General features: G+C 59.8%; 1 protein-coding gene across 5 annotated transcripts in view; it reads left to right on the plus strand.

Moving 5' to 3' along the window:
* Positions 1-13,506, plus strand: part of ZNF516 (zinc finger protein 516) — a 91,086-nt gene extending 77,580 nt beyond the window's left edge. For 3 of the 5 annotated variants that reach the window (XM_039839484.1, XM_039839486.1, XM_039839485.1), the window contains exons 4-6: positions 1,635-1,739; positions 2,430-2,497; positions 9,447-13,506. In XM_039839484.1, the coding sequence (XP_039695418.1) occupies positions 1,635-1,739; positions 2,430-2,497; positions 9,447-9,506 (233 nt within the window). In that variant the 3' untranslated portion in view covers positions 9,507-13,506. The remainder of the gene's footprint in view (positions 1-1,634; positions 1,740-2,429; positions 2,498-9,446) is intronic. The other 2 variants (XM_039839493.1, XM_039839504.1) reach the window with 2 other exon arrangements.
* Positions 13,507-20,700: the final 7,194 nt, after the last annotated feature.

Genomic DNA, 20,700 nt, shown 5'->3' on the forward strand with positions numbered 1-20,700 from the left:
TGGACAGGAAATCGCTAGAAGAGTTTCTTAGAAAACAGTATTATGACGATTTAGTTTTTGAACACTGTGAACGCGAGACAGGGGTGCCCTGTGGTCTGTCACCGTCGTCACGAGTGTCCTGCGTGGCCGCAGTTAGACTCTGCTGTAGATGTGGGCGGGTGTGCGGGAAGCCCCGCAGGCACGGGTGCTGTCAGGCGTGGTGTCTGCGGGGCCCGGGGATGGTGCTCACGCGGAGGGCTGGGGACAGGTCGCTTCTAAAGCCGGGATTCAGAAGCGAGGGGCAGGAAGGTGTTCCTGGAAGACACAGCTCAGTAGCCGTTGACGAAGCCGACAGTGGGGACGCGTTTTGCACGCACAGCAGGTCTGCATGCTCAGCTCTGCGCGGGCTGTCTGGGCGCCATGAGGAGGCCCAGCACACGTTGTCGGTGGGGACAGCCCCGCTGAGCTTTCCGAAACCCCAGCAACTCGCTTGGGTACAGCCCTGGGAAGTGGAGCCGCAGGCGGGCACCTGCGGTCAGCGGGCCCGTCACGATTTGCACGTTTTGCAGTGAATGGGCACCTTGTCACCCTCAGCGGGAGAGTTCCCGTCGGTGACACTGGACGAGTATTGACTGAAACGTGTCCCGATCACGTGTGTCCCCGCATGAGCCAGTGGGGGCCTGAGAACTTTGCGAGCAAGTTCTCTAACGCCTGCCGGGCCGCGTCCGTGCCGTGTCACATGAGGCCTGGCGAGCACCCCTGACGGCTCGGGCTCTGCCCGCGCGTGTCCTTCCCCGCCGTCCGCGACGGCGAAGGGGCTCGTGCTCTTCATCTGCCGAGGCGTCAGGATCAGGACAGGGAGGAGCTGCTTGGATGGGACCTCTGCCCCCTTCCATCTGTGTTTTATGGTCAGATGCGGGACTCGGGTTCCCCCGCGCCCGGCCCGGCGAGCACCTCACACGCGTGTCGCAGCAGCTGCCGCGTCTCCTCCTCGGTGTTCGGTGTTTTGTTTCTCGTTCGTTCGCTGAGTTGAGTCACTGTGGGGCCTGCCTGGGCAACCTGGGCTCAGGGCAGCCTCTGGGAGCCGCTGCCGTGAGGTGTAGCCTTTTCTTCAGAGGGACTGGACACGAAAGGCAGGCAGACAGGTCAGTGTCGTCTGCATCCGTTTTCCAGCACAGCTGAGCGTGGGTCAGGAGCAGAGGGCCCATGAGGCCAGTGCACTAAGTAGGGCTCGTTCCCAGATGTTCCCTCTTGGCCCCTTGGGGCCACAGCAAGGGCCTGGTGGGTGGGTGTCGATGGCTCGGCCCTGCTGGCTCCGCGTCCCCATGCGCGGTGTGGCCACACTGTGTCACTTAGTTTGCCTGCCGTGCCCCCGACAGAGCCCACGATGGCCGGGCGAGCGTCCAGCCACTCGGAGCCCGCACACCTGACAGCGGCCGGTGCGGGAGCATCACGGGCGTGTCGCGGGCGAGTCACAGGGCCAGGCTTTCATTCGCTGTAATGGACGCGCGCTCGCGGCCCTGCGTGTGCCCGGGCCGTCGGTGGAGCCTGGCGGGAGGCTGACAGCTGTCCCCAGGGCCCGAGGGCGCGTCCCGTCACGGCGTCAGACAGACTAACGGTGTTCTCCTCTCCCCCGCCCGGCCCCCGCCGCACAGGGACGCCCCGGACGCAGGCTCGCCCGGGAGACTTCGTCTGCACCGAGTGCGGGAAGCGCTTCCACCAGCCCAGCCACCTCCGCGCCCACATGCGGGCTCACTCAGGTACCTCCTGCCTCGCCCCGCCGTCCGCGTGCCCAGGGGGAGCGGGGGTTGCCCTTTGCGGGTGGCTTTGCTCTCCACAGTCCGCGGCGGGCCGTGGGTGACGCACCCTCTGTGACCGCGCACCGGACACTCCGGCGTCCAGCATCCGAGATGGGTTTTCCCCGCACGCATGTGCTGTGCAGTGTGCCGGGGAGGAGCCCGTTTGCCAGCGTCCCGTCACGGGGAGCGGGCTCCTCAGACACGAATGTGCTGCCACCAGCGCACACCGAACCCGCACGCAGCTCGGCTTCCCCCGCGGGCCCTGCCCGGGCCCCTCTGGGCCGGTCGGAGGTGGACGTGGGTCCCCGTCTTTCCGTAAAGCTCTGCCTGAGGCCGTGTCGGGCTGAGGGCGGTGGGTGCGACCCACACGGCACCCAAGGGCAGGCTGGAGGCTTCTGTCTCGGAAGCGTGAAGGGTCGCGGGAAGCGGCCTGCTGCAGGATGACGGGCCCAGTGGTAAGTGACGCGCAGGACGGTCCCGTCACGCTGCTGGTCACGTCCTCGGGGCGGCTCCTTCAGCAGGACGTGCGAGCCAGGACGGGCAGCGGCACAGCCTCGCGCCGTGCGTGACGGGGCGTCGGAGTCCCGCACAGGCCGGGCGCTGGTCTGCGAGGGGGGCGCGGGCCCGCTAACGCAGCCCTTGTTCCCGCAGTGGTGCTGGAGTCCAGCGGCCCCCGAGGTGCTGACGTCCTGGCCCCCTCCGCTGATGCCCCCAACCAAGTAGGTCTGAGCAGGTGGCGGTTTGGGCCCCGGCGTGGTTGCCGAGCTTCAGCGGCTGCGCCCCAGGCGTGTGGGCGGTGACTCAGCCAGGGCCCCAGGGCGGCCTGCGGTGACGCGCAGCCCTGATGGCACTTCCCGCGGCGCCGGGCGTGACGGGCGGCGGCTGAAGCGCTGCACTGCATGCCTCTCGCCCAGCTGCTCCGCGCACGCGTTTGCGCGAGGAGACGTTGCACTCAGGCTGCTTTGTTCAGAGCGGTGTTCGTGTCACTCCGTGAGAAACGTCCCTGACCTGGTGTTCCATGACTGTGTCCCCTGATAAAGACGCACGTGCGTGCACGCACACGCAGTGTGTGTCACCTGGGCGTGTGACCTCCGCACGTGGCCCGTTCAGTGTCCACACAGCGTGGCAGGGCACCTGGGCACGGTGACGATGTCTCTGGTGCACTGTCCTCTGCAGGGGCGCACGCCCGTGGTAGGCGGTGTCCCGTGTTGTCCCCGGCTGCGAGCACGTGGTTTCAGAGCTCTCGGTCCCTCTTAGAGTGTCACACGCCCTCTCGTCCCTCCACAAGCTTTTCTGTGTGATGTTCTCGCTTTCCCACGGCTGCCTCCAAACGCCCTGTAGCAGCCAACGCGCCCCCTTGTATGTTCCCCCTGGTACATGAAGAGGGGTGTCTTTGCCCTTGGCGTGGTTACCCAGGCGCCTGTCAGGTGGTCCCATCGGGAGAGTGTGTCCTGTCCCAGCAAACGTAGTCATTGGCCGGGCAACGGGGTTGACAGCAAGGAGGTCGCTGATGACGTCAGAGGGACCTCGGACATCCTCGCTGGTCTCACCTTGAGGACGGCGACAGGTGTGACGCGGCTTTGCCCGGGGCCTCCCGCAAACCAGGGATCGAACTGGCCCCAGGAGGGATGTGACCTAATCATGGGCTTGCTTTTTCTTTTCTTTGGTTGCGTTTTTAGAATTCTTACCTGTTTCTAAACGTCTTTTCTCGTATATCATTGACGAAATGCCTGTTTGCTACTGTTTGTGGTGGCTCGTCTCTCTTAACCCATACTTTTAGAATGTAAAGCAGTTGTTTCATGATGCCGCGACAAGTTATGAGACAAATAACAGCTTGCCTAATGCCCAGTTAAAAGATCTCCAGACACATGTGACCTCAGCTCGAATTAGGTGACACTCTTCTTTGCCACAAGAGGTCGCTGATGTGCTGGTGGGGCGTAGTCTGGCGGGTCACACCCTGAGTGGAGAGCTACACACTGAGTTACAGCCGGAGTCCATCCGGAGTGTTCCTGTGTGCACGGGCGACCCGTGAAAGCCACCGAGGACGTGGCTCTCCCACGAGTGTGTGCCGGGGCCGGGGCACTGGGCCGACCTGCGAGTCACTGTGCGATTCTTTGCGGACACGTAGCACTTGGTTCGCTGCGTGTTAATTCTGCCTGAGCCTGTCTGAGTCGCCTGCCGTGGGGCGGAGTCGGTCCGCACAGCGCATCGGCGGGGCTGCTCTGCGCTGTGTGTCTGTCGCTTTAGTGCTGCTGGGGCTTCATGAGCGTCACTCATCCTGGATCGCAGCAGAGGTGACATGTGCCACTGCTGCCCTCCGTCCCGATAAAATCGACTTCTGCTGCTCTGTGCTTCTTCCCAGCGAAGCCCTTCGTTCCCCAGGGACAGTGGCTCAGCGCCGCGTGCTCGGTCACCGACACTCTCGGTGCGAGGCCCTCGGCGGTCGACGTCCCCTCTCCCGTCCCCCTGTGCTCGTGGTCGCTCTGCAGTAACAGTGTCTGCTGAGCATCTGTGCCGAGCCGGGCGTCTGCGCCTCCCGTTTTGGCAGCTGGTCCGCTCCGTGCCACACTCGCCATCACGGCTTCTGCCAGCCCTTCGGTCCTTTTCTTCCCGAGTAGCTTTCGCTGCTGGTTGACGGCCGGTGTCCCGAGCAGGCCTGGGACTTCCGGTGTTCACGCAGAGCTGGTTCTGCCCGACGACAGCGACACGTGGGTGACGGGCGGGAGGCGCGTCTTGGCGCTCTTCCTTCTCGGCCAACGTCGCGGTTTGTGTGTTGGGTTTGGGGCACGTGACGGAGTCGCCAAGCAATTCTGCAGCGTTTGCGTCGGGGGTGAGACCCAGCGCGCTTACCGCCGGGCTCTTGTCCAGGGAGCGTAGTGAGCTTTACGAACGTCAGTTCACGTTTGAATCCAACGCTTTCCCTCCCCGTGGGCTTCAGATGGGGCTCAGGGGCGTTTTATGTCTTTAAGTCATGTGATACTTCTTTTGGTGTGAGATCTGAGGTCAGCAGACTTGTTTAGGTGGACACAGCAGCTGCGGGATTACCGAACTGGAACGGGGGAGCCCAGCTTACGGTAGTCACTCTGCAGTAACAGTGTCTGCTGAGCATCTGTGACGTGCCGGGCTCTGTAACTTTGGGTGGGGCAACAGTCAGGTTGCCAGGGAGACGAGGTAAGTGTTTTCCCTGCATTTGTGGCTTTTCAGGTCAGTGGCTGGGTTTAGCCAGGAAAACAGCAGAATGCCCTGGGGCCCGGAGCTCCTGCAGGTGGAAGGGCCTGTTTGTTCGGGGAGTCGTATGAAGAGGGGGGACAGCCGGGGCAGGTGGGTGAAGCTCAAGACTTGAGCCTGGGGAGACACTGGGACCTGTGAGTTTAGTTCCCCGGGCAGTGGGGAGCCCTGGGCTGGGGGTGACATCATCGGTGTTGTACGTAGAAGCGATGTTAGGTTACACTTCGTTGAAATGGATGGTGTTGGTTCTGGACGGTGGCTGGGCACAGCTTTGGGGGTGCTCAGCACCCCTGTGAGAGACGGGGGGCTGGGGAGGCAGCAGGACTCGGGGTCAGCGGTGGTGTGAGAGAAGGGATTGTGCTGGCTCAGGCCCACCTCCCGGGAGGCCCCGTTCCCCGAGCCTGGCAGGGGCAGAGCCGGTTCCGGGTCACCTGGACCCGCGTTAGAGATGAATTTCTCTTGGGACCCCAAGGAGGGGTCCGCCAGGCAGTTAACGCGGGGTCGGGAGCGGAGGTGGAGCATCCCGGAGGAAAATCCTGTGCTAAAGAGCTGTCAGCGTTTAAATCTGAGATCACCGACCCCACCGAGTCCCACGTTCCACTGTGAAGAGGTGGCCCCGAGCGAGTGGCCCCGGCTCTGACCGCTGGAGGCTCAGTGGCCTTCCCCGGGTTTCCCGTCTGCGGAGCGCCGACAGCGGCCGCCTGGCTCGCATTCCTGCCGCGAAGATTGAACGGAAAGTGGGCCGTGCCTGGCACTCGCCCCGGGATTAGCTGCCGTTGTCAGTTGCTCTAAGAAAGAACAGCGGCCCTTAATGACGGGAGGGGACTCAGGGCCCCGGCGGGCGTTCGCGTGTTGTGCACACGCGTCTGCGCCTGTGCAGACGTGGCCGTCACCGGCCGCCGGCTGGCAGCCCGCCGGGGGGCTGAAGTTCACGGCGCTGCTGTGCGCTTGCAGAGGCCCTCGTGTGGTGTCACAGACCGTCCGCTGGTTGATCCTCGAAGGAAAGATGCCGCTGACCGCCAGCGTGAGGACCGCGTTTCCTGCCGCGCCGCCCCCGTCCCACCTCGCGGGCGACGCTGCCTTTCCGTGCGCACGCAGCAGGGCGCGGGGCCGCTGGCGTCCTCATGCTCGATCCTTCTGGGCGGGGTAACTCTGACGCACCGTGATAGGCCCTGCGTCTCCATGGAACGGTTCAGCAGCTGTGAGGTTCGGGTCCGTAGGCAGAAACCGACTGAAGTCGGTGAGGTCAGGGTGGATGTGAACGTGGGGAAGCGAAGCCCCTTCCTCTGCGTGTGTCAGGTGGGGGGTCCTGCCTGTGCTGCTCTGGGCTAAGCCTCCGCTGCGTCACAGGCAGCACGTGCTGGTGCTGCAGGAGCTCCCAGAAGCCGCCGCCTCTTCCTCTGACAGGCGGGCCGGGCAGGGGGACGCACATGGGAAACCGTTCCCGGGCGTCTCGTCCTTCCGCATCTGGCGGGAGTGTGCGGGCCCCAGAGGCGACCCGCTGTCCGTGCGGTGCTGCGGCCCAGCTGCGGGCGTGATGCTCTCAGCCGCTGGGGGTGAGGGCGCGCGCTGCCTGTGCCCACGTCTGATAATTCCCGCCATGAGCGGAGCAAAGATCCAAGTCACCTCTGCACGCGAGGGCTTCGTGCACGTGGCCGTTTTCCGTGACAGTGATTTAGCACAGTTCAGTAAATGTTTAATTTTCTAATCATCCAAATTCATCATTAGAAAGGACAGTTTTGAAAATAGAGTATCATTGTCCTATGAATGTTAGAAAAAAAACAGGATATTTTGGTGTTCAGGAGAAATTGTTTTTCCATTATGTAGTTAAACATTAGAATTTAAAATAAAGTTCGAAACCGAGAACAGTTAACCCTTTCCCCCAATACTCGTTTCTGGATTTAAAAGACCAGACGACTTTTGCTGAAATGTGAAAACTGGAGTTTTGATTTAAATTTTTTGCAAAAATTTGAAGACTGTGATTAATAGTTTATTTCTTACTATTCTCAATGTTATTTTAAAATAGTTGAGCTGGAGAAACAATTCCATTAATCAAAACAACAGGAAATACGAAAACAAATGGCAACCTACTCTGTCTCACTTTGAGCTATGGGTGTCACGGAGCCAGCGACGGGGTCACACAGGTGGGCGGATTTGGACAGATGCATCATTTCTTCCTAGTGTCACATCCAGGGTCTCAGCACCACAGATCAAATTTCAAAGTTCAGCTCGTTTGTCTCCCTCGTCAAACCTAGCATCTTGAAGCACGTCGTCCCTTTCTGTGAGCGTAACGCACTACCAGAGTCCCCGACAGTTACGGGGGCATGCGTGAGCAGGTGGCGTCACACCACGTGTGCCCACTGCCAGCTTCACTCCACCAGCTGGCAGACCTCTGAAGGCCAAGGGGTCCCTGTGTCCTGGGGGTGCAGGCGTTTCTCGTGTAGATGCCACCAACCTCCGCTCCTCAGCATAGACAGATCCCTTATAGAGACGAAAGAGGGGCGCGTAGACCCCATAAGTTCTGGAAGTCACTGTCCATCCCTAAACGTTAAAATGCTCAGAGAGAGATGACTTCCTTCAGCGTCACTGAAAAGCCCGCAATTCACACAGCTGCAAGAAAGCAAAGCTGCATTTTCTAGAAGCGTTCTTCTCGTCTTCTGAGGACTCTTTCTTTGTAGGAGGGGGGAAACAGCATGCGTGTGCTCCAGTACCACGTGTCCACCCAGTTTGAGCGTTTCTGTGACTCTTGTGTCCCACGGCTGTGATCCGCCCCCCCGCCGCCCGATTTCTCAGATGGATTTCATCCATTTCTTAAAAGCCTTGTAGGACTGCTGTGTCAGATAGAGAATGTTGGTCCCAGCGAATCAGTAAGCGAAAATAACTCTTAAGTAAGATGCTGCTGAACACCCTTCGGTTATAAAGTAGGCACCTCTGTGTCTAGATAAAGGGACGGAACAACCTCGTCATCCAGGTTGTCCGGATCGTGCAGTCCTTTTAAAATAAGTTTAAAAACTCCGAGCCCTGTAATTTACAGCCGCGTCCTCTGTGGGGAGAGGGCCGTCTTCCTGTCACCTCTCTGTCGGTCCTTTCTATGCTGCCAAGTGCAAGTTTGTGTTTCCTGGTCCAAAGAGAGAGAAGCCCAGGTGGATCCCTGGAGGCGTTTTCCGTGTCACGTACATGAAATGCAGACGCGCGACACCCACGTGTTCACGCTCGTTCTCGCCCACTTCACGGAGTCACCGGAAAGTCTGTTGTGCCGCTCACAGCCACTTCCTGGGGACTGTCGGCCAGTCCCCGGACACCCAGCAGCAACGCCCGTTTTCTGTCGGCACACGGCCGCTTCCCATCGCGAAGACGTCTGGCAGCGCTTCTGCGTGAGCCCCGCCCGTGCCCGATGGGTCTCCCCACTGTGTGACGTCGCTGTGCAGAAATGGACGCCCCTTTCAGTTTGCTGCAGGAGGTTCACCGTGTCCTTGTCACACTGCCTGTTTGGTCACTGACTCCTGCGTTTCAAGGAAATGCCGTCCGTCCCACTGTGCCCACCCAGCCCCTCTTGAATCATGTCGTCTTTCATTCCGACGTCCACTCAGTGTTGACACGTGTGTCTGCTACGGGGCAGGTGGGGGGGGCGTTGTGAGCACAGTGCTAATTTTAAATAGGGATTTTCCAAAACGGTTAATGAAAGAGAGACGCTTAATTTGTTATGCCGAGCAGGCCCTCCACCCGCCTTTCTGGGGTCCTGTGGACATAGCTGGAAACCAGCTAGAATTTTCCACAAAGGCTCTGTTTTTTTGTGCATGTTCATCTCGAGTGGCCGGTTGCACGTCATCAAGACTTCAGCTAAAGGTTAATGCAGTTAAGCGAGATTAATCTTCCCTGTTCGTTCTCAGCCTGTGAATGCTGCTGTGCAAACGGGGATGCCTCAGGTGCCATGCGTGAGCGCCCTCCAAAAGCCGCAGGCTCACACGTACCCTCACTTTTATCTCGCTGTCTGCCTGACTTCGGGGGGCCCCAGTTTCCCCACCGCGGGGGGCAGGCAGGTCAGAGCGTGCTCCCAGTTCTGGCAGGCAGTGGGGCTGTGCTTTCTTTGCTGGGCCCCAAAGCCGGCCTTGCTCTGGAACTGTCACCTGCACGCACATCCGCCTGCCCTGCTGGACGTCTGCGTCTCTGACCCCACCAGCCCGCCCTGCCCCGTCTGTAGCTATGTCTGCAGAGCTGGGTCAGACGCTGTTGTCGGCTGTCCCGGGAGGGGAGCGGGCGGGCGTCTGGGCACCCTCGAACCCCAGGAATGGCCGTGTGAGACAGCGTCCGGGGGCCGCCGGCCTGGCGAGGCCGCTGCATGGCCGTCGTCTGTGGTCTCGGGCAGGCGTTGGTGGGGGACGTGCCCGGGGGCCCGGAAGGCAGCCCTGACCTCTCCTGCTGTCTGCTTTTCTCGTTCAGGGGAGCGACCGTGCTAGCACAGACGCCGTCCTGACAGAGTCTCTCAGGAAGGGGACCTGACGCCCCACGCCGGCCGCGAGCCACCCGCCCAGCCATCCCGACAGACAGCGACCCTGCCCGCCCCCCGAAGAGCAGCGGGAGCACTCCCGACCAGACACCGCCACCCCGGAGCGGGGACCGGGGGCGCCTCTGCTGGCCCAGCGTTGGAGAGCGAACGGACGCTGCGCGGGGAGCTCCGAGCAGGTGCCCCGCGAGTGTGCGTGCTCGTCGGCCACCGTGTGGCTCCGGGCGGCGACGGCGGTGACGGCAGGCGCGCAGGGCATCCGTGTGGTCAAGACAAGTTTGAGACACTGGAAAAGGGCCTTGTGTGTGGGGGACAGCACGTGGCCCGAAGCGCTGCGAGAGAAGCCACCGACACGCAGACTGTCCGGGCCGGCGCGGCGCTAGCACAGCCCCCGCCCTGCTCGGCGGGCGTTCACATCGTGAATGGGGCGTGCTCGGTGCTGTGCGAGCCGGGCTGGGGGCCGGGGGCAGGGGGCCGGCCACGAGTCCCTCACTAGTCCGTGGTCCGTGGTTCGGTCGCATCCCCTGTGTCCTGGGGCCCGTTGCGCTCTCCCCGTGCTCGGTGACTCGGCCGAGGACGCCGGCTGGGGGTGCTGCCGTCCGTGGGGCGCTGGGGGGAGAGCGCTGGCCAGCGCCGGGGGTTGGGGGCGCTCTCTGTTCTCAGGGCCTTCGTGACAGGGCTGCGCCTGCAGGCCACGCACAAAGGGGACACCCGTCTCCACGGCCACCCAGCCATTGCACCCCCGGGTCTGGGCCCATTTCAGTCACGGCGGGAGAATCCCTGGGCAGATTTGGCCCCAGACCACCAGGGTGCCAAGGCTCTGGACTCTTCTGCCCCCACCTCCCTGCAGCCCCCTACTCCCTGTCCCTCCGTCCCGGCAGCACCTCGGCAAGCAGGTGTGTCCTTCGTGGGCCTGGCGCCCTCCACAGGTGGGGCACCTCTGTCCCCAGAGCGTGGAGGCCCCCAGGCCCTGGGAGCCGGTGGCCACATATACCTCTTCCTCAGTCACGCAAATGCAAGTTTCTGTGGTGGGGATTAAGGCCCAAAACAAAGGATCTTAAACCTGCGGCGTACGCAGTGAACGTTGTACTCCACAGATACAAATGTTTCCTTGTCCTAGCACCGTGACACTATGTGTGACGGTGATATTTCTGAGAGTTTCAGATTTTTGCACATATGATTTTATGCATTATCAAAAGTTACTGCTGCCTTGAATGGAAATGTTCTGTGAAATTTTTTGCAAAAGCTTTACTAGGTTTTTTTTTAATTGTGAAATTTTGTAAAGGCAGGAAATGGATTAAAATAAGCATGCTAAATATATTTTTCAAAAAAGCAATAATTTTACATGTACAGAAATTATCTTAACCTTTAATACTGGTGAGAGCGACAGTTTACTCAATGCAGTAATAGATTATGCAGTTTTTGTAGAAAATGGGCTTCTGATACAAAGACGTGTTTAAACACACACACACACACACACACACACACACACACACACCTGAATAATCCACCCACCCACACCCTAGAGTGTGGTTTTTTTTGTTCTGACGATTTGTTGAATTATTTTATTATTATTGTTGTTATTGTTATTAGTTAATGTTTGGTTCTGGATTCTACTTGTTACTGAGTTGAAATTACTTGACGGTTCGGGTTACTTTGTGACACTTGCAAACAATGCAATGTACCCGACTAGCTTATGTACACACACACACACGTACTCATGTACACACACCCGTGTGTATGTGTGGACACCCAGTTCTTCTTACTCGGTGTCCCCTGATGTTCTTACGCCACATGCACACCAGAGCGACCTGCCATGGTGGTGTGCCTGGGGGTGTCCTTGCAGTTACTGCTGAGCGACTGACTGTTCCGGAAAGTTCTTTCGAGCAAAGTTGCAGATACATTCCTCTGTCCACCTTAGAAATCAGCTGCCTTCCCGTTGACTCACGATTGATCATTTCAGTAGTTTCCCCAAAGTGATACTTTCTGTGTTTTTGGCCTTTAGTTTCTTGGCTGAAAGTGGTGACAGCTTGGGAACAGCCAGGGGCTAGGGACTCGGTCCGGGCTGTTTTTCTGTGTTTTAGTTAGTAAAAGAAGTTCTGTGCTCAAAGTGACACGGAGGTGTCATGTCCACTCCTGCTGTTCCTGAAGCAGTCCGTGGCAGCCCCGCTGGCATTCGGGGGGCAGGGAGGGGGCGTCCTCCCGCACCCCTCTTCGGGCAGCTGGCTGAGAGGGGGCCGCCTGAGTCAGTTCAGATAATCGTGAGCCGCATCGAGTGTGGACTCAGGTTTCCGCTTAGCTAAACAGACGGCGGGGCCCTGGGGAGCAGCGCCCTCCGAGAGCCGGCTCCTCGGGGCCGATGGGTCCTTTTACACCGATCACCAGCATCCTGTCGGTTTGTTAACGCATCTGTGTGGTTCGACCATAGTATTTAATATGATTTGTGTTTTCTTATTTATTTAGCCAGTATGTTTTGATTTGCTTTTCTCCGAATGGTAATTTCTGCGCGATCTGTCCTGTAGGTCACCTCTGAGTGTCACGATTTCTACTACCTCTGCCATTCTGCGTTTCCGCGATTCTTAACAGGATTTTTACAGTGTTGGCGTCTAATGGGATTTAGACAATAAAGGGTCTGGCTGTCCACACTGCAGCTTCTCCGTGTGTGTCCCCTTTCCCCGCCCTGCCCGGGCCGCTCCTGGGCAGCTGTGCTGGGCGGCTGTCCCCACCCCGTCCTTCCCCCCGCTCACCTCTCTTCCTTGCTGTCTAAGTCAAATAACACATAACAAGCTTATAGAAATCTTTCAGGTTATTCACTCATATTCCTTAATTTGAAGAATGAGCATGTGCACTCTCTGGGAGACCGGCCGCCGGGCGCCTTCTCTGGGAAATCGTCCGCTGCTCCTCCACTTCTCTGCCCGCTCCCCGGGAGGTCCCAGGCAGCCTTGGGTGGATAAACGTCACCTTGGTCAAAACACGATACCCATTTTCAAGCCAAGAGGAGTTTGCCCTTTTGGGTTTTGAAAAGTATTAAGTGCTTTAAGAGGTTGCCCCACTCACCATAGTTATTTATTTAAACCAAGAAAGACACTGGTTTCCCGAAGGTTTTTGTGAAAATTGCACTGGGAATTACGTTTGGCCACTTGGCAAGATAAAGGAAGGTTGGTTTTGCTCGGAATATCAAGAGCTGTGTTCAGATTCGGCCACCCTGCTACAGGTTCTAGAACGTTCTGTGAACACCTCGCCACGGCACACGCACAGGCAGGCTTAGTGACAGCACTCCTGTACGGCGGGCCGCGGTCGCACGGGTAGCAGGCTGCCTCCAGGGCGCCAGTGCGGGCACCGTGGCGTCCGACAGTGCAGCCCCGGACGCGGGCCGTCTGCATCACAGAGGGTGACGGCGGTTCTCAGTCTGTGTGAAGAACGCACCTCCCGGTGCTCATGGCCAGGCTCTCTTCACCCACATTCCTCCTCGGAAACAAGACAAGGTGGCACCCCCAAACCCCGAGAGGTTCCAGTGACGCACACAGTGTGGGGGGGTGGGGGTCCGTACAGCTTCACCCTCCCACGCCGGCGTCTGCGCGGCCGAGGTGCCTGAGTCATTTCACCGCCCGTAGCTCTGCCGGGATCTCGTCACGGACATGGGGTTCGCTGAGCAAAGACGGATGACAGGCCAGGGCCTGGAGTGGCGGTGCCCGCGTGTGCAGCGCCCCGCGCCTGCGCGCGGTGACGAGGGGGGTTCATTCTTCATCAGTCTTGCTAATTATACTTCGAGGCAGTAAAATGCAAAAGACCATAGAATTTGTATTTCTTTTTTTAAATACAGTTTATAACATTATATTTTGTACTCTTTATATTAGAATTTGTAACTAGATTGATGTATTTAACTATTTCTGAAAAAAATATTCAATGTTTCAGCTGTGTGATAAAATATTTAGATAAAGCATATTCATTCTATTGGAATTTGAAATCAATAAAAACATCTTGGAGTTGTTGAAATTCGTAAGACCTTTTTCCCGTTTCAGGCGGTGGCTGAAATCCTTCCACAGCTTACCTTGGTCTGTGGTGGTGGTTTTTTTTGCCGGCTGAACGCAAACCGAAGTGACGCTCTTTAATTCTGTGTCGGAGTTTTTAGGGTGATTCACGAGGTAGTTCATCTGAAAGGTCGATGGCCAGAGTGTCCCCACCCCAAAATCCTCTGTGGGCTCCAGGACGTACACATACTTTTTTTCGAAGGTGACTTTGAATTTTTCATTTTCTCTCCCACCACATCTCACATTTCCACACCAGACACGAGCTCGCCTTGCCACGTAAGCCACATGGGACGTCCGGGAGTGGACGCGAAAGGAATCCCGCATCCGTGGGACAGCTGTGTCAGGGCGTCGGGTCAGAGGGTGTGGGGATTGGACGGCAGAAACCGGGCTGGGGCTCCCGGGTGCACCGACGGAATTTCAGCTTGAAGTTGAGAGGCGAGCCTGCGTCTCGGCTGGCGGGAGCTCGCGCGTGGCTTTCGGCTCAGCCGGCGAGAGAGCGGAGGGCAGCACAGGCCACGGCCGGCCGGTCCCAGCGCAGTCCCGCGGGCTGGGGCCTGGTCCCGTCCACCCTCCGTGGCCAGGCCTGTGGAGCTGGCGGCCCGCAGAGCAGACCTCACTGGAGGCGGCTTTTGAGACGCACTGGCTTGCGGCCTCCTCCTCCCGTGTGGCTGATGAGGCCGTGGTGACACCACCTCTTTCATGGGTAGTGACGTGTAACTGAAAAGCCGGTCACACTTGAAGTGTGACATCTCCGTGTGTCACCTGAGGTGGGGAATTCCAGGTGACGTGGGCCTGCGACGCTCGTATGTTCCAGCCCCTGGTGGACACTGTCTCGGCCTCGGGGACCTGGAGGTGGCTGTGCTGCTCCCCCAGGGAGCAGCGTGCATTCTCTGTCCACCCCCTGGTCACCAGATGGCACACACATGATGTCTCGCCACGTGCCCCGGGGTCCCCTGGGCCGTTGGGGGTTGGGCGGGGGATGGCGATGGCACTTTGGCCGTGTCTGTGACGTGTCATGCACCGTGCCGGAGGCGAGAGCTGGCGTGGCCGTGGGCGCCCACACCGCACGAGACGTGGGGACGAGGCCCCATCACGACGCTGCTTTCCTGCCCTGTCTCCTGCTCCTGGCGGCGGCACGGTCCCCTTCGGGCCTGCGTGACTTGTGTCCTGGAGTCTTAAAGGTGAGTTACTATCGAGATTGGGAACATTCCTGAAAACTGGGACGTGCCCTGGCCTTTGTGTGACGCGTCCCTGGACTGGCCCATTTCCTCGCTGCCCACTGACACGCAGGCCGCCGGGGGGAAGGCGGGCGGAGCCGGGAAGCACGTGACAGTCACGCACCCCTCCTGTCACTGTCCCGCAGGGACGAGGAAGGTAGGCTGAAGCGGGGTTGTGACGAGAGGGCACTCTGTACCCCGTTTGCAACGCAGAGTCCGCCCCGAGCCCCCCGGTGGGCGGGGTCTGCCGAGGAGGCTCGACTGGGCTCGGCCTGGGCGCGGGCAGGTCCAGCGAGGATGGGGTGGTGCAGTTCCCCCCTTTCTGCGCCCAGATTCGCCAGAGGAGGAGCGGAACGCAGGTCACAAGAAGCCTCGTTCCCATCCGAAGTGGCGCCTCCCCAGCCTCCTAGGACAGGGGCCCGGGGCCTCGTAGGGAAGGGGGGCCCTCAAAGACGAGGACGCGGCCGTGGGGTATCGGCAGGCACTGTGAGGAAACGCAGGTGGGAACTTGGGTGTGGGGTGACCGTGGGGCCGGGCCGCGCGTGGGGCCAGCTGCCCCGGGAACTGACGAGCCCGGCCCTGCGGAGGTCAAGCAGGGGCTGGACGCCCATCCGCCAGGAAGTCGGCACTGGGGTCCGTGCACCGAGGGGCGAATCGGAACCCCGGAGCGTGCGGGCCTCATCTGAGCCCAGGGTTTTGGGCCTCTTAGAAACTGTAAAAATCGCACAGAAAGCTTTTGACGTTGGAAATGCATTCAGCCAATCCCGGGAGCCTGCCCGGCCGAGGAGGGGCGCCGTCAGGGCACGTCCTTCCAGGTACACGCGGGCTCTCCCGACACCGAGGGAGGACACCGGGGGCCACCGCGGGGGAAGCCGGCAAGCTACGGGACCTCCCAGACGGCCATGCGTCTCTCAGAGCCACGGGCCCGAAAGTTCTGAAACAGTTTTATAAACCGGTTGGGGTAATGGCTTAAAATTACAACAGTCCGTAGCTGCTCTCAAACCTTAGTTGACTCGAGTAATCTCTGAGAGGACCTTGACATGGCAGAGAAAAGTGACATGTGAACGTCAGCGAGGAAGAGCCTAAGGACATCGTCTCTGGGAAATCCCCCCTCCCCCCCCACATCCAGAACATACTGCAAGTTGTCAAATCTGACAGAGAAAAGGGACCGAGATCATTGTCAATTAGTCTTTGATGACATTAACTCAAAGTGAGGCTTCAGGCAAAGAGATCAACAATGTATGTCAGCAGGCAAGATACTGTGACAAAACACCCCTGTCAACAAAACAGCTGCACTGTGTGGAGGTGTGTGCACCGTTCCTGAGTGACCGTGTGCATCTCTCATCATTGCAGTTCAAAGAGCTAGACCCAAGCCAGCGGGGACGGTCAGTGGTCGAGGGGAAGCGTGACCTGAGGCGGAAGGTGAGTCCTTTTTGTAGCACAGACGAAGGCCGGGAGGGACATGGTCACGCCGAGGATTGGTACGGAGTGCCTTAGTTGACATCCAGGTGATGCACCTTTCAATCTGAGAGGTGAACTTGGGCCAACGACAGGAAGGGCCAGCTGCCCGCGAGCCGGGGGCCACCTGGGCTACCTCGTTCATGGGCCACCTGGGCTGCCTCGTTCATGGCTCACGGCACTCTTCCAGGGAGGCATTATTAACTCATTTACAGGCAAAGAAACACAAGGTAGAAGCTTTCCCAAAGTGACACAGCCCGTAACTCGGGGTCACACCATTGTCGAGGATATTGGCTTGTCTCCCCGTTCCTGTTCCGCCTCGATGCAGGGCGTGCAGGCCAGCGATGACAGCCTTCATGGGACACGTGGCTGCTTCTAAAGCACCTGGACGCCTGTTACCCGTGGGCCACATGCGGTGCTGCAGGTGAGGGGCGTGGCCGCCGCCCCCCCACCCCGAACCTTCGGGAGGTGAGCGGGGCCTCCTCTGGGTTGGGGTGGGCCTGATCTGTTGTTTCAGGGCCCCGAGGGTTCTCTTGGTTGGTTGACCTGTAAGTTAAGGGCCAGCATGCCCGGAGGTGACAGCGCTGCCTGGGAATTGTGCAGTCCGGGCGTGACTTCCAGGCGTGTCATGCAGGGGGCGTGCGCCTGGGGACCAGCCCCTCCCAGTCGGCCTCCCTGCCCCCTCGGTTTGTCCTCCTGTCACGAGCGAGACATCCTCCCCCGGAGAACACCGCCTTGACCTTGCCTTCTTTGCCTTCCTTCCAATGAGACCCCAGTCAGACCCCCTCCCCCAGAAGCCTCGCCGGCCCCTCCTGCCCCATCCCCAGGCGCCTGCGTGCTGGCGGTCCCCAGCGTGGCACCTGTCACAGCACCTGGATGTAAACCAGCCCCCTCTGCTCCCCCGCACGCTCTGGGACCTCACGCTCCGTTTCCACGGGCCGTGTTAGGGCCAGGCCCCCAGGACGGACCCGCCCCCTAGACGGACACATGACACGGCGCGGGCCTCAGTTCCCTCAGCCACACAGTGGGACCCTATGTCCCTCCCAGGGTGAACGTGGCAAATGGTATCACAGGCTGCGTTTCGTAAACGTCAAGGCGAAACCTGACTACGCGGCAGGGACCCGCTGGAAATCAGCTGCAGTGTTTTCAAAGCCCCACGAACCCCCTTCCGGCCGCCCGGTCTCCAGGGGCCAGCTCTTTAATTTCCAGTCGCATTACATCCACGAACCAGGAAGTTCCCACCGCTCATCTGACGCTCTGAAAGTGACTCGGTGTCCCCTGTTCAGCGAGATTTCTTGACCAGCATCAGTGGGTGGATCCCCCCTCACAGCCGCAGGCCCGGAGCCCCCCGCAGACCGACAGAAGAAAGAGGGCGTCGTGTCGTTTGCGCCATGACTCGACGGCGGGACGCGCTCCATCACACGAGCAGTGTGCGGCACAGGCCGCTGCGGTGCTGGGGCCCCCTTGGGAGAAGGCCCCGGTCCGCGGTCCCCTCCCCAGGGCACGTGTGAGCGACGGCACCGCACGGTTAGGCTTTCACGTGACCTTGGTGCAGGCCAGCGTGCCGACCAACCGTGCCAGCTTTTTCTCGGGACTGCTGTCCTGCAGTTTGAGATGACCCCCTGACCCCCTGCAGAGAGAAAACCCGGATTCAAGGGAATACCTGAACGCCGCACACCTGCTGCGAACGTGCGTCACGGTCTGGGTAGGAATTCGCCTTAAGTTAATTTTAAAATCAGACGGTCACAAAACCTGAAGTGTGGAAAACCCCACAGAGACCACGACCTCCGGGGTTCTCGTTCACACGGATGGAAACGGGTCCGAGGGTCCCGGACCCCCCGTGGCTCGCAGGGCTGGGTGATGGGCTCAGTGCTGGGTGATGGGCTCAGTGCTGGGTGATGGGCTCAGTGCTGGGTGATCGGCTCAGTGCTGGGCGATCGGCTCAGGGCTGGGCGATCGGCTGCGGTTCCGCTGTCTTTGCAGCACCGAGGCGCACGTGCTGCATTTTCCCCCCCAGGCTTTGTGCTTCAGGCGTCTCTGCGGTTCCTACGCCCTCAGTGTCACATCCTCTCAGTGCATTTTAACTTTCTCCACGTTATCGCTGGGACTGCCGGGGATGTACGAAGCATAGTCGTGGCGTATTCAGTTAGAGCTTCTCTATGCGCCTGGTCCCCGGCACGGTCAGAAGCAGAGAGCTCTGTCCCGGGACCCTCCCGCGAAGGATAGGCGTGACGGACAGGTGTCCCCTGAAGTGCGGGTGTGACCGGAAGGGCACCGTCCCCATCCAGGCAGCCCCGGAGCGCGCGTCTGCGTTTCGTGCCGGGATGTCCTTCCCTTCGCGTCCGCCCTTCCCCCCCCGCCCCCACGCTGTGAGTGTTCGGGTGCGTGGCACGACCCTCAGTGTCCCCACTCGAGGCCATGGCCGTGGAGCACTGAACGCAGCAGCTGCCCGGGCTTCTCCTCCAGAAGCGTCTCGTGCTGAAGTTGCTATGTCGTGGCACTAGGTGGCAGACGGTGGCCGGACATGAAGATGAAGTGGCAGTGTCAAGTCCGTTCACTGGCTCCCTACCCTTCTCGGCAGACGCGTGCTGGGCAGGCCATAGCACGCTGCCCTCCCACCGGTGTGAGCTCCTGCTGTGTCCCCCTCGGTCCAGGCCTCATCAGCCCTTTCGAGGACATGTTTCTTTGGGGACACACAGGGCGGTCAGGTGAACACACACACATGCACAGGTCTCAGCGAGATGAGTGTGGTGAACAGGCTGGGAGTCGCATGGAGGGGACCTTTAGATCACAGCCAGGGCCTCTGGGTGGCGTTTCCCCAGACCAGAGGGGTGAGTGCCCGGCAGCCACGGGGAGAGTGTCCAGGTGACGAGGTGAGGACCCGGGCTGGCGGGGAAGCCTCTGTGCACGTGCAGCCACGGACACCGCTGAGGCCCACACAGCAGAGGGCTCAGGCTGGGGTGGGGGCCCCAAGCCCACACGCTGTCCCATTGGGCGTTACGGCTTCAAGCTGTGGGTTTGGGGGCTACAGTCCAGTACGTGACTGTCATAGTGACTGTCTCCCAGAGTGGAGGCTGCGGAGGAGGGTGGCCGTGCTGGGACACAGCCCGGGGACGGTCAGAGGGGAACTGGGGGCAGAGGGGCAGGTCCAGGCCGTGAGGCGGCCCTTGGGCCTCACCATCCCTGGCAGGGAGCTTAGCCAGCGTGAGCGCGTGCAGAGCTGGCGTTGGCCTGACGGGCCAGACGGGAGGGGACAGCTGGCTCATCCTGCCGCGCTCGCTCGTGGCATGTTTCCTGGAGGAAGCGTGAGCTAACGAAGTGTCTTTAAGGTGGACACACGAGAATCGGTCACATGTTCAGGGATCTCTGGCCAAGAGCAGGCCAGGCTGTGGCACGATGCGCTTAGCCGACCCCGCTGGCCCTGTCCGCCCAGCTCTGGCCAAGCCCTGGACGGGGCCGTGCAGGCTGCACGAAAGGCTGGAAGTCCCTCGGAGTTTGCTGGGGCCTGGCGGGAAGGCAGCTGACGTTTCCGAGCCGTCATCCCAGGACGCGTGGAGGGAGATCAGGGGGCTCTGTGAATCCGGTGCAGCCTGTCCTTTGTATCAGCCCCTTCATCTGAATACTCCAGACAACTGTGGGTTTCTGTACTTCGTTAAACAGCAGAATCATGGGAAGATACTGGAAAACAGCTCTTGATGGACAAGTCAAATGTAGGTAATGAAACTGTGAGACTTCCCTAAGTTTTCAAATTTAAGTATTTTTCTAGATAAAAGCTTGAAAGGGAGTCTATCCCCAAAATACAGTTTCACTAACGATAGAAATACCCTGGTTTTGGGAATACTCAAATCTCACTATTTGGTCCTCATGTAGAAATAATGCTGAAGCCCATTGCAAACGCTCTACCTTTCCGTATTCTGGCCCCAAGCCGTGCAGCGTCATCGCTGTCCCTGGAGGCAGACGGAACGCTGTCCGTGACGAGGCACCGGTGCTTCTGGACGCTCTTTCCTCAGGCCCTTGCTGGGCTAGTTTCCTCGCTGCATTCAGTCCCCGTCTCAAACGCCCCTTCCCAGGGGCCTCCCCGCTCTGTCTCACCTAGAATGGAGCCACCTCGCTCCCTGCGATGACTCGCTATTCAGTTTCCTGCTGTTTGGCTTCGTGGGGCTGACCAGTGTGTATTATGTGCGTACACGATGTGTATGCGTGTGGACGTGGACGTGGACGTGGATGAGGACGTGGACGTGTGGGCGTGGGCGTGTGGGCGTGGACGTGGACGTGGACGAGGACGTGGACGAGGACGTGGACGTGGATGTGGACGAGGACGTGGACCGTTGTTTGTCTCCCACCAGGTCTTTATCTTGCGTGGAGCTGCAGGGCTTGCCCTCTCTCTGTCTCTGAATGATCGTCTTCTCCAGAGGCGAGGATTCCGCCCAGGACAAGGGTGAGGGACTGATGATATCGCCATCAGCATCACCATCACCACCATC

The sequence above is a fragment of the Pteropus medius genome, unplaced genomic scaffold, assembly GCF_902729225.1.
Source record: "Pteropus medius unplaced genomic scaffold, Ma_sr-lr_union100, whole genome shotgun sequence".
Taxonomy (NCBI): domain Eukaryota; kingdom Metazoa; phylum Chordata; class Mammalia; order Chiroptera; family Pteropodidae; genus Pteropus; species Pteropus medius.